The 13,951-nt window shown below is 39.6% G+C and overlaps 2 protein-coding genes across 2 annotated transcripts in view; both read right to left on the bottom strand.

The window, feature by feature from the left end:
- LOC139029187 (gelsolin-related protein of 125 kDa-like) overlaps positions 1 to 13,951 on the bottom strand; it is a 36,855-nt gene that overhangs the window by 8,517 nt on the left and 14,387 nt on the right. The gene's annotated exons all lie outside the window — the stretch shown is intronic.
- Positions 6,374 to 10,813, bottom strand: LOC139029102 (zinc finger protein 879-like). The gene is given in 3 exon segments (XM_070448204.1): positions 6,374 to 7,685; positions 7,688 to 7,913; positions 10,787 to 10,813. Coding segments are annotated over 3 exon segments (684 nt in total). The 3' UTR covers positions 6,374 to 7,254.

Raw genomic sequence — 13,951 nt, 5'->3', positions numbered from 1 at the left:
ACAACCCACGTGCTTGAATTCATAGAGCAATGGATGCAAGAACTGACCATCCTGACATTACAATTCTAGTTTATCCATGTTTTCAGGTTAACAGTATTTACATTATTTACAAACAATGGAGGTAAACAGGTTGGGTTCTGATGGGGTACGACATTTGAACTAGCTCATAAGGCATTTATAAGTTTATATTCTTAAAGAGTCTATGGGTATATATCATTGATTTAAAAGTTTGAAATGTGATGTAGCAATCTCAGATTTCCTCTTTAAAGTCGCTCAGAAAAAACAAGCTCTGACTGGAAAAAAATATCTTCCAACGGTCACCCAACTCTTATTTCCAATTCTGAAACTGCTCCCTCTTCCTACACTTCTGACTTTCCCACCTGAAAATCACTGATATCATGACTTGACCCCCACCTCTTCCTACACCTCTGACTTTCCCACCTGAAAATCACTGATACATGACTGGACCCCGTAATTTGACCCACATTTTCTTCCCGTAGGGAACCGGAAACTTCCCTGCCTATGTTGATCATAGATCAAGTCAAAGCCTGAACACTTCGGCTAGCCTTATTTACTCTGGATTTGACTAATTATAGCCTGACTTCAAGGATCCTTTGACTTCTCCCGCGACATACGTTTCCACTTAGACTAAACGGAGTCATATGGATCCTTCAGAATGTTGACCTATTCATTTGAATAGGGTAACCAGTATGATTAATGATATTTACTATCTTCTGCTTTTTTATGAATAAAACATGAAATCGGTAAAATAATAATGGGTAGAAATATTTGGGTCCTTTGAATGTTCCTTTGTTTCCATAAATGACTACTGCTTTATACCTGAACACTTTAACGTGACGCCGAGCTAATTCCTTGTAAAGATCAGTGGTGTATTGAGTATAATAAAACAAATGATCTAGACAGAAGGAGGGAATGGTGTGTGAGGCGAAAACACACTATAGGCATGTCTCTGTCTCCAGACAAATAGTAGGCATTTTATTTTGTCATGGCGTGAGTGTTTAGCCTACGTTTGGTTTATTTTACTGTCGATCAATTCCTCGCTGTATCACCACCAGTCAATGTTCAACGTTAAAATTCCGCTTTTTCATATTACAATGTTCATTTACAGTCATTTCTGTTAATGCAATTTCATACTGCTACAATTCATAAACAAGTTTTGTTTTATTTCATACCATTGTTACGAGTTTTTGTCAATCAATTTCTGAATTGTTGTGTACAAAACAAAAAAAAAAAAAAAACTTGACTACAACAGGTATTAATAGGAGTTTTAACCATAGACACATACAGACATCTGTTGGACTGACCTACAACAGGTATTAATGGGAGTTACTACCATAGAACAATACAGACATCTTGTTGACTGACCTACAACAGTATTAATGGAGTTATAACCATAGACACATACAGACATCTTGTTGGACTGACCTACAACAGGTATTAATGGAGGTTACTAACCATAGACACATACAGACATCTGTTGGACTGACCTACAACAGGTATTAATGGAGAGTTACTAACCATAGACACCATACAGACATCTTGTTGACTGACCTACAACAGGTATTAATTGGAGTTACTAACCATAGACACATACAGACATCTTGTTGGACTGACCTACAACAGGTCTTAATGGAGGAGATGTAACCATAGGACACATACAGACATCTGTTGGACTGACCTACAACAGGTCTTAATGGAGGAGTTATTAACCATAGGACACATACAGACATCTTGTTGGACTGACCTACAACAGGTCTTAATGGAGGAGTTATTAACATAGGACACATACAGACACTTGTTGGACTGACCTACAACAGGTATTAATGGAGGAGTTACTTAACCATAGGACACATACAGACATCTTGTTGGACTGACCTACAACAGGTATTAATAGGAGGAGAGTTATTACCATAGGACACATACAGACATTCTTGGACTGACCTACAACAGGTATTAATGGAGGAGTATTAACCATAGGACACATACAGACATCTTGTTGGACTGACCTACAACAGGTATTAATGGAGGAGTTTTAACCATAGGACACATACAGACATCTGGTTGGACTGACCTACAACAGGTATTAATGGAGTTATTAACCATAGGACACATACAGACATCTGGTTGGACTGACCTACAACAGGTATAATGGAGGATTATAACCATAGGACACATACAGACATCTGTTGGACTGACCTACAACAGGTATTAATGGAGGTTATTAACCATAGGACACATACAGACATCTGTTGGACTGACCTACAACAGGTATTAATGGAGGAGTTATTAACCATAGGACACATACAGACATCTTGTTGGACTGACCTACAACAGGTATAATGGAGGATATTAACCATAGGCACATACAGACATCTTGTTGGACTGACCTACAACAGGTATTAATGGAGGAGTTATTAACCATAGGACACATACAGACATCTGTTGGACTGACCTACAACAGGTATTAATGGAGTTATTAACCATAGGACACATACAGACATCTGTTGGACGACCTACAACAGTATTAATGGAGGAGTTAACCATAGGACACATACAGACATCTTGTTGGACTGACCTACAACAGGTATTAATGAGTTTAACCATAGGACACATACAGACATCTTGTTGGACTGACCTACAACAGGTATTAATGGAGGAGTTATTAACCATAGGACACATACAGACATCTTGTTGGACTGACCTACAACAGGTATTAATGGAGGAGTTATTAACCATAGGACACATACAGACATCTTGTTGGACTGACCTACAACAGGTATTAATGGAGGAGTTATTAACCATAGGACACATACAGACATCTTGTTGGACTGACCTACAACAGGTATTAATGAGGAGTTATTAACCATAGGACACATACAGACATCTTGTTGGACTGACCTACAACAGGTATTAATGGAGGAGTATTAACCATAGGACACATACAGACATCTGTTGGACTGACCTACAACAGGTATTAATGAGGAGTTATAACCATAGAACACATACAGACATCTTGTTGGACTGACCTACAACAGGTATTAATGGAGTTATTAACCATAGGACACATACGACATCTTGTTGGACTGACCTACAACAGGTATAATGGAGGAGATTTAAACCATAGGACACATACAGACATCTGTTGGACTGACCTACAACAGGTATTAATGGAGTTACTAACCATAGGACACATACAGACATCTTGTTGGACTGACCTACAACAGGTATTAATGGAGGAGTTATTAACCATAGGACACATACAGACATCCTGTTGGACTGACCTACAACAGGTATTAATGGAGGAGTTATAACCATAGGACACATACAGACATCTTGTTGGACTGACCTACAACAGGTATTAATGAGGAGTTAAACCATAGGACACATACAGACATCTGTTGGACTGACCTACAACAGGTATTAATGGGAGTTATAACCATAGGACACATACAGACATCTGTTGGACTGACCTACAACAGGTATTAATGGAGGAGTTATTAACCATAGGACACATACAGACATCTGTTGGACTGACTACAACAGGTATTAAATGGAGTGTTAACCATAGGACACATACAGACCTCTTGTTGGACTGACCTACAACAGGTATTAATGGAGGAGTTATTAACCATAGGACACATACAGACATCTGTTGGACTGACCTACAACAGGTTAATGAGGAGTTAACCATAGGACACATACAGACATCTTGTGGACTGACCTACAACAGGTATTAATGGAGGAGTTAACCATAGGACACATACAGACATCTTGTTGGACTGACCTACAACAGGTATTAATGGGAGTTATTAACCATAGGACACATACAGACATCTTGTTTGACTGACCTACAACAGGTATTAATGGAGGAGTTTATAACCATAGGACACATACAGACATCTGTTGGACTGACTACAACAGGTATTAATGGAGGAGTTTTAACCATAGGACACATACAGACATCTGTTGGACTGACCTACAACAGGTATTAATGAGGAGTTACTAACCATAGGACACATACAGACATCTGTTGGACTGACTACAACAGGTATTAATGAGGAGTTATAACCATAGGACACATACAGACATCTTGTTGGACTGACCTACAACAGGTCTTAATGGAGGAGTTTACTAACCATAGGACACATACAGACATCTTGGTTGGACTGACCTACAACAGGTATTAATGGAGTTATTAACCATAGGAACATACAGACATCTTGTGGACTGACCCTACAACAGGTATTAATGAGGAGTTTACTAACCATAGGACACATACAGACATCTGGTTGACTGACCACAACAGGTTTAATGGAGGAGTTTAACCATAGGACACATACAGACATCTGTTGGACTGACCTACAACAGGTATTAATGGAGGAGTTATTAACCATAGGACACATACAGACATCTGGTTGGACTGACCTACAACAGGTATTAATGAGGAGTTTAACCATAGGACACATACAGACATCTTGTTGGACTGACCTACAACAGGTCTTAATGGAGGAGTATTAACCATAGGACACAACAGACATCTTGGACTGACCTACAACAGGTATTAATGGAGGAGTTATAACCATAGGACACATACAGACATCTTGTTGGACTGACCTACAACAGGTATTAATGGAGGAGTTACTAACCATGGACACAACAGACATCTGTTGGACCTCACTGCGTATTAGGGCAATGTACTGAAGCCTGACCTACAACAGGTATTAATGAGGAGTTATAAACATAGGACACATACAGACATCTTGTTGGACTGACCTACAACAGGTATTAATGGAGAGTTATTAACCATAGGACACATACAGACATCTGTTGGACTGACCTACAACAGGTATTAATGGAGTTATTAACCATAGGACACATACAGACACTTTTTTGGACTGACCTACAACAGGTATTAATGGAGGAGTTATTAACCATAGGACACATACAGACATCTTGTTGGACTGACCTACAACAGGTTTAATGGAGGAGTTATTAACCATAGGACACATACAGACATCTTGTGACTGACCTACAACAGGTATTAATGGAGGAGTTATTAACCATAGGACACATACAGACATCTTGTTGGACTGACCTACAACAGGTATTAATGGAGGAGTTACTAACCATAGGACACATACAGACATTCTGGTTGGACTGACCTACAACAGGTATTAATGGAGAGTTATTAACCATAGACACATACAGACATCTTGTGGACTGACCTACAACAGGTATTAATGGAGGAGTTATTAACCATAGGACACATACAGACATCTTGTTGGACTGACCTACAACAGGTATTAATGAGGAGTTATTAACCATAGGACACATACAGACATCTGGTTGGACTGACCTACAACAGGTATTAATGGAGGAGTTATAACCATAGGACACATACAGACATCTTGTTGGACTGACCTACAACAGGTTTAATGGAGTATATTAACCATAGGACACATACAGACATCTTGTTGGACTGACCTACAACAGGTATTAATGGAGAGAATTAACCATAGGACACATACAGACATCTTGTTGGACTGACCTACAACAGTTTAATGAGGAGTTATTAACCATAGGACACATACAGACATCTTGTTGGACTGACCTACAACAGGTATTAATGGAGGAGTGTATTAACCATAGGACACATACAGACATCTTGTTGGACTGACCTACAACAGGTATTAATGGAGGAGTATAACCATAGGACACATACAGACATCTTGTTGGACTGACCTACAACAGGTATTAATGGAGGAGTATTAACCATAGGACACATACAGACATCTTGTTGGACTGACCTACAACAGGTATTAATGGAGGAGTTTTAACCATAGGACACATACAGACATCTTGTTGGACTGACCTACAACAGGTATTAATGAGGAGTATTAACCATAGGACACATACAGACATCTGTTGGACTGACCTACAACAGGTATTAATGGAGAGTTATAACCATAGGACACATACAGACATCTTGTTGGACTGACCTACAACAGGTATTAATGGAGGAGATTAACCATAGGACACATACAGACATCTTGGTTGGACTGACCTACAACAGGTATTAATGGAGGAGTTATAACCATAGGACACATACAGACATCTTGTTGGACTGACCTACAACAGGTACTTAATGGAGGAGATTAACCATAGGACACATACAGACATCTGGTTGGACTGACCTACAACAGGTATTAATGGAGGAGATATTAACCATAGGACACATACAGACATCTTGTTGGACTGACCTACAACAGGTATTAATGAGGAGTTACTAACCATAGGACACATACAGACATCTTGTTGGACTGACCTACAACAGGTATTAATGGGAGGAGATGGTAACCATAGAATAGAATGTGCTTTTTGGGTTTAAATCAGTAGCAGTTATTTGTTTTTTTAGGGGTAGATCAGCTTTAATATCAAATCTAATTTTATTAGTCAAATGCACCAAATACAACATGGTGTAGACTTACAGTGAAATGCTTACTTACGAGCCCCTAACCAACAATTCAGTAAAACATAAATAAACAAAAAATAACAAAAATAAATAAAAGTAACAATGAATTAAAGAGCAGTAGTAAAATAACAATAGTGAGACCATATACAGGGGGGGGGGGGGGGTACCGGTACTACAGAGTCAGTGTGCGGTGGCACCGGTTAGTCGATGTAATATGTACATGTATGTAGAGTTATTAAAGTGAGTATGCATGGACGATAATAACAGAGAGTAGCAGTGGTGTAAAGAGGCGGGGGGGGGGGGGCAATGCAAATACTCTGGGTAGCCATTTGATTAGATGTTCAGGAGTCTTATGGCTTGGACCTAGACTTGGCGCTCCGGAAAGGCTTGCCGTRKGGTAGCAGAGACAACAGTCTATGACTAGGGTGGCTGGAGTCTTTGACAATTTTTTGGGCCTTCCTCTGACACCGCCTGGTTTAGAGGTCCTGGATGGAAAGAAGCTTGGCCCCGGTGATGTACTGGGCCGTACGCACTGCCCTCTGTAGTGCCTGTCGGAGGCCGAGCAGTTGCCATACCAGGCAGTGATTCAACCAGTTAGGATGTTCTCGATGGTGCAGCTGGAGAACCTTTTGAGGATCTGAGGACTCATGTCAAATCTTTTCAGTCTCCTGAGGGGGAATAGGCTTTCTCGTGCCCTCTTCACGACTGTCTGTCCTATGTCCTACTGTTCAGCAGCAAACATCTGTCCTATGTCCTACTGTTCAGCAGCCTACATCCTTATCTCCTGTGTGTATTCTCTTATGTCTTCTCATGTGACCCAACCAGGCAAAACTCTTTTCACATTGGGAGCAGTGGTAGGGCTTCTCCCCTGTGTGTATTATCTCATGCTGTTTCAATTGTCCTTTCAGGTTAAAACTCTTTCCACACTGGGAGCARTGATGAGGCTTCTCCCCTGTGTGTATTCTATCATGTATTTTTAGGCTCGCTAACAAGGAAAAACTATTTCCACACTTAGAGCATTGGAAAGATTTATCTCGCTTCTCTCCTGTGTGTAATCTCTCATGCTCTTTCAGGTATTCTTTCCGGTTAAAACTCTTTCCACACTGGGAGCAGTGATGAGGTTTTTCCCCTGTATGTATCATCTCATGTCTTTTCAGGCACCTTGCTGATGAGAAAAATCTCTTTCCACACTGGAGCAGTGATGAGGCTTTTCCCCTGTGTGTATCCTCTCATGTCTTTTCATGCTCGCTAACAAGGAAAAACACTTTCCACACTGGAAGCATTGAAAAGGCTTCTCCCCTGTGTGTATTCTCTCAGTCGTTTTCAGACACTTAACTGGATAAAAATCATTCCACAGTGGAGCAGTGGTGTCGTCTTGCTGCTTTGGACGTCTCTGGTTCCTCTGAGTCTGGTCTTTCTCCTGCCAAAGACAGAGTGTTTTATTAAAGAGAGACCTGAATGAAACCTCCACATGATACAACTGTCTTGCTATGAGGTTGAATCTAAATCAGATCCCTCAATAACCGGGGCCTGTTTACAAAAAATGTCTAATCTAAAAGAATCTTGGTGAAATTTTAAAATCAAAAGATGTAGAGTTCCAACTACAATCTTGCTCTCAAGGAATGTTATGTGAGGCTGGGCAGAGCTCTATAATAATAGATAATGTCATGTTTTTAGCTGAGCAGAGCACTATAATAATAGATCATGTCATGTTACATGCTGAGCTGAGCTCTATAATAATAGATAATGTCATGGTTACAGGCTGACAGAGCTCTGTAATAATAGATTGTCATGTTTATAGGCTGAACAGAGCTCTATAATAACTAGATAATGTCATGTCTTTTGGCTGAGCAGAGCTCTATAATAATAGATAATGTCATGTCTTTAGGCTGAGCAGAGCCTATAATAATAGATGATGTCATTTGTTATAGGCTGAACAGAGCTCTATAATAATAAGATAATGTCATGGTTACAGGCTGAGCAGAGCTCTATAATAATAGATATGTCATGGTTATAGGCTGAAGCAGAGCTCTATAATATAGATAATGTTCATGGTTACAGGCTGAGCAGAGCTCTACAATAATAGATAATGTCCGTTATGAGCTGAGCAGAGGTCTATAATAATAGATAATGTCATGTTAAGGCTGAGCAGAGCTCTATAATAATAGATAATGTTATGTTTATAGGCTGAGCAGAGCTCTATAATAATAGATAATGTCATGTTTTTAGGCTGAGCAGAGCTCTATAATAATAGATAATGTTATGTTTATAGGCTGAGCAGAGCTCTATAATAATAGATAATGTCATGTTTTAGGCTGAGCAGAGCTCTATAATAATAGATAATGTCATGTTTACAGGCTGATCAGAGCTCTCTAATAATAGATCATGTTATGTTTATAGGCTGAGCAGAGCTCTATAATAATAGATAATGTCATGTTTTTAGGCTGAACAGAGCTCTATAATAATAGATAATGTTATGTTTATAGGCTGAGCAGAGCTCTATAATAATAGATATTGAGGACTACAGTATTTAATCAATGTCATAGGCTGCATTTGATCCATTGTTATTAATGTTTTGTTGGTGGCCCACTCTTTGATGACCGCTAATAGATACTGTGACATTCTGGTACCTACTGTAGCACAAAGACTAGAAGTCTATAAGTAACACTAGCACAGACTACCTGTAGACTTCCAGTCATTTCACCAACGCTAGTTAGCGCTGGCTCGCGAAACATCTAACTTTATCATGCTACACACAGAGAATAAAAATGGTTTCCATGATGTAATCGGACTCCGTAAACATTGCCAGAATCTCACAGTATCCCTTTAACAATTCCTACATTAAAAACAACAATTCAATGTAAAACTTGATTAGAATGTCCGTTAAAGGGTGATTTACTAAATGTAATCCATAGAAGAAGTGTCCTTTGGGGGAAGGATTGTTACATGTTATCAGGTCCATAATGATCCGTGGGGCCTCCCGAGTGGCACATGCGGTCTAAGGCACTGCTGCTTAGGCATCACTACAGAGCCAGGTTCGATCTTGCGCTGTGTCCGGGTAGAAAAATTGGCTGACAATAAAGGAAACCAACAAAGTGTCGTAACGCATATAAGGACATAGTGTCTTGAGCGTTGGGCCCCACAACAGCTTCAGGTGTCTTGTCCTTTAGGACATTAAACACTCATTAGAATTGTTTGGAAAATACTCTTCATGACTTGAATTTGTCTTAATGCTTTCATGATATTTAAATTAGTAGGATTAGGCTTTTGGTTCCCAATGGCAAGGAGGGATTTTTCTGATGGGCCTTGTATGCATCATTTCTGTCTTTATTTTATTTATTTTACCTTTATTTAACTAGGCAAGTCAGTTAAGAACAAATTCTTATTTTCAATGACGGCCTAGGAACAGTGGGTTAACTGCCTGTTCAGGGGCAGAACGACAGATTTGTACCTTGTCAGCTCGGGGATTTGAACTTGCAACCTTTCGGATACTAGTCCAACGCTCTAACCACTAGGCTACCCTGCCGCCCCAATAATATAATGCTTGTTATAAAGGTTTGTTCCAATTTCTCATGTGATTTTATACATCGCCATTGCTCCTTCTCTCTCTCATTATTACTTTAGGCATCCCAAGTTTTAGGTTATTCAGAAACAACTAATACTTTCTGATAAAGCCTAGAACTCAACAAAGTACTGAGTAAAGGGTCTGAATACTTTGCGAATGTACAGTAAACTAGTGTTTTTCCAATGTTGTAGCTGTCATATGGGCATGTTATACATTACAATGTTAATGACAATGGATTCGGTATGTACTGGTGTAGACGTGACAAATTGTTTATATCCAATTTTACTTCAAAGTTAACTGTAATATAGAATTATCAATTATGTTAACCCATATTTTTAAGATGGCATAGGAATATGGTCATCACACTGGATTAATGATATATCTGAAAAACACATCAAGCTCATTTAGATCGTCCTGTGTGTCATGACATCATAAACACATCTTGCTTTGATAATTAACATTCCTAAACAGCGCCAACGTCGGGCTACTGCAGCCTCACTTTTCCCGTGATGTCAAAGTCATTTATTATAAGGTACGAAATATGAACTAAACGATTTGGTTTCATTTTCATTATGGAAGATTAAATAAGTGCGTCAAACTGTTTGCTTGGAATAATTTGTAGCTGTCGTTTCTATCGGAGCATGAGAGAACATCCGACCTCAGTTTCCCTCCAGAAAACACACTTCGCTTAAAAAATTCACGCGGAATTTCTGCGAATGACGGCTCACTTGACCACAGTCTTTAACATGACACATTAGTTCAACAACTACAGAGTTTGTTCACTGTTTTTAAAATAGTACTTACTGGTGTTAATCAGATCTCCAGTCTCCCTCCTAACGTGACAGTCATCTCTCCCTCCTCCTTCAGTCCAAAAACTGCATCCTCCTCTCTTTCACTGTAACTTCTTCCTCTTCACGTCTTTCTCCCTCTTCTTTCACGTAACAGCCTCACCCTCTACTCCTTTTTAACTGTGAACAGCCTCCTCTTCCTTCTCCTCTTTCACAAGAACTTCTTCTCTCGTCCACAGACCAGCGTGCTAGCTCTCGTTGTCTATATTAGCACGAGCCTGGGGAAGCACGGCTTGAACTCATGGTCGAGGATGTTAGCAAGTAAGCTAGTTAGCATGGGCCTAGTGTTACTTAGCTAAACACGAAATAGTCAATTAAATACGCATTAAGTGTGTTTAAAAAACCGAGTTAATATTAACAAAAATGGCCTAAAGAGCTTCAATGTGGTTTTATTTTGGCTAGAACGCTACCGAGGTGGCTGAAGTGTTGTTGTGAGAAAAGCGTCCCGTCCACTACATATAACGTCACGCAAGAAGCATCACCTGAAAGCTCACATGGCCCTGCTGACTGGAGTGGGTATAAACCAGTTGAACCAAAAAATATTCTGGCAAAATGAACCAGTTCTCTTACTTCTTACAGATAATACTTTTCTCTACGCAGATGTAGAGGCTGAATAGGGATTTGTACATTATTAATAAACCCTGTTACGAATCAACCCTGTTATAGTAAACCTGTTATGGTAAACCCTGTTATAATAAACCCTGTTATAGTAAACCCTGTTAGGAATCAACCCTGTTATAGTAAACCCTGTTACAAATAAACCCTGTTATAGTAAACCCTGTTATAGTAAACCCTGTTATAGTAAACTCTGTTATAATAAACCCTGTTATAATAAACCCTGTTATAGTAAACCCTGTTATAGTAAACCCTGTTATGGTAAACCCTGTTATAATAAACCCTGTTATAATAAACCCTGTTATAGTAAACCCTGTTTAGGTAAACCCTGTTATAATAAACCCTGTTATAATAAACCCTGTTACAAATAAACCCTCCTGTTAAATAAACCCTCCTGTTACAAATAAACCCTGCTGTTACAAATAAACCCTCCTGTTAAAAAATAAACCCTCCTGTTATGGTAAACCCTGTTATGGTAAACCCTGTTATGGTAAACCCTGTTATAGTAACCCCCCAAAATTCCCAGTTTACCACAAGTTTACCTGCTTAACAGACACAATCACTGGCACCGTGCACTCCTCAGGCTATATGCTATCAATTTCTGTGGAGGGCTTGATGTTTTATGGTTAAAAGCATAGGCCTATGAAAAACATTGCATTTAAAATATAAAATCAAATATCTTTATCCCATTATACCGTTATCCCATTGAAAATATGGTTGTTTTAAATGCTCCGGAAGTGAGAATATAAATGGTAGGCTATGCCTGTAGCAAAAGACCACTGAAACGGTATGTGTCTATCCATACACCAAACAGGTTAACAGATAAACACATGTTTGATGTTCAGCAGGGGGGGTTGCATTGAATCAGGGTCTTCATTTCAGTGCAGTTGCGTTCTTCCGTATAACCTATAGCCTAAACGGAACCCTGACAACAAAAGATTGCCGTTTTGAAAGTGCAGCTAAAGTGCACTAACTGCAGTCGACTGCGGTATTTTTGGAACGCAGTAGTTACACTTAATGATATTTACTGTCTTCTGCTTTTTATGAATAAACATGAATCAGTAAATATAATAATTGGTTGAAATATTCGGGTCCTTTGAATGTTCCTTTGTTTTCCCCATAAATGACTTACTGCTTTATACCTGAACACGTTTTTAACGGTGACGTCAGAAATGACAAGAGAGAGAAAAAAAGAGAAACTCCCACACTGCTCCTGAAAGTGTCAACGCTCTTAATTAAACGTATCGGCCTCAAGGCCTTCGTCAGAGCTTTTGTGAATTTTTATAAATTAGCACCCGTATGTAGACATRGCTCCACCCACATCCGTTCCACGCATCAAATGGGGTCGAGGGAAAAGAAGCATCATYAAAGAAGTGCTACCAAATATAACAATGTGCATTTCATAAGTATTCTACTAAAGTGTGTACATAAAACGTATTAAACACGTCTGTAAAACCACAACGAGGACATCGACCTATCAAGGACGTTTTCATAAATCATTGGGTACAGTGCAGAAAAATACGTCAGAGTCGGCTGAAGTGGCGGCATTAGTTCATGTTCACATTTACAACATAACAAGCATGGGCATTTCATCTTTAAGACCTTCAGGGAATAATGTCTGGAGGATGAAAATATCAAAACATTATCTTATACTCAGTGTTATTTATATTTATATTTACCTCCCCTGTCTGAAATCTAGACTTTCTACGCCACAAAATCTAAAAAGGCAGAAATGTTTTTGGTCATTAAATTGTTCTGCGACTGGATAATCCCTGTCGTTTCTTCTAGTTGAACTTTTATGTTCACTAATTCTGTTTGAGAGACAGAGGTTTTACTAAGGTTTTGCCAACATAACACAGCCCACAACATAACACAACTCCTCGTCCTGCGTCCCTTTGATGCGGTGAAGTTGTCCTGTCCCCTTAGCAGAAAAACGCCCCCAAAGCATAATGTTTCCACCTCCATGTTTGAGGTGGGGATGGTGTTCTTGGGGTCATAGGCAGCATTCCTCCTCCTCCAAACACGGCGAGTTGAGTTGATGCCAAAGAACTCCATTTTGGTCTCATCTGACCACAACACGTTCACCCAGTTGTCCTCTGAATCATTCAGATGTTCATTGGCAAACTTCAGACGGGCATGTATATGTGCTTTCTTGAGCAGGGGGACCTGGCGGACGCTGCAGGATTTCAGTCCTTCACGGTGTAGTGTGTTACCAATTGTTTTCTTGGTGACTATGGTTCCAGCTGCCTTGAGATGATTGACAAGATCCTCCCGTGTAGTTCTGGGCTGAGTCCTCACCGTTCTCATGATCATTGCAACTCCACGAGGTGAGATCTTGCATGGAGCCCCAGGCCGAGGGAGATTGACAATGCTTTTGTGTTTCTTCCATTTGCGAATAATCGCACCACTGTTGTCACCTTGTCAGCCAAC

Source organism: Salvelinus sp. IW2-2015, linkage group LG18, assembly GCF_002910315.2.
Source record: "Salvelinus sp. IW2-2015 linkage group LG18, ASM291031v2, whole genome shotgun sequence".
Taxonomy (NCBI): Eukaryota; Metazoa; Chordata; class Actinopteri; order Salmoniformes; family Salmonidae; genus Salvelinus; species Salvelinus sp. IW2-2015.
This window is presented reverse-complemented; position numbering and strand designations above follow the sequence as displayed.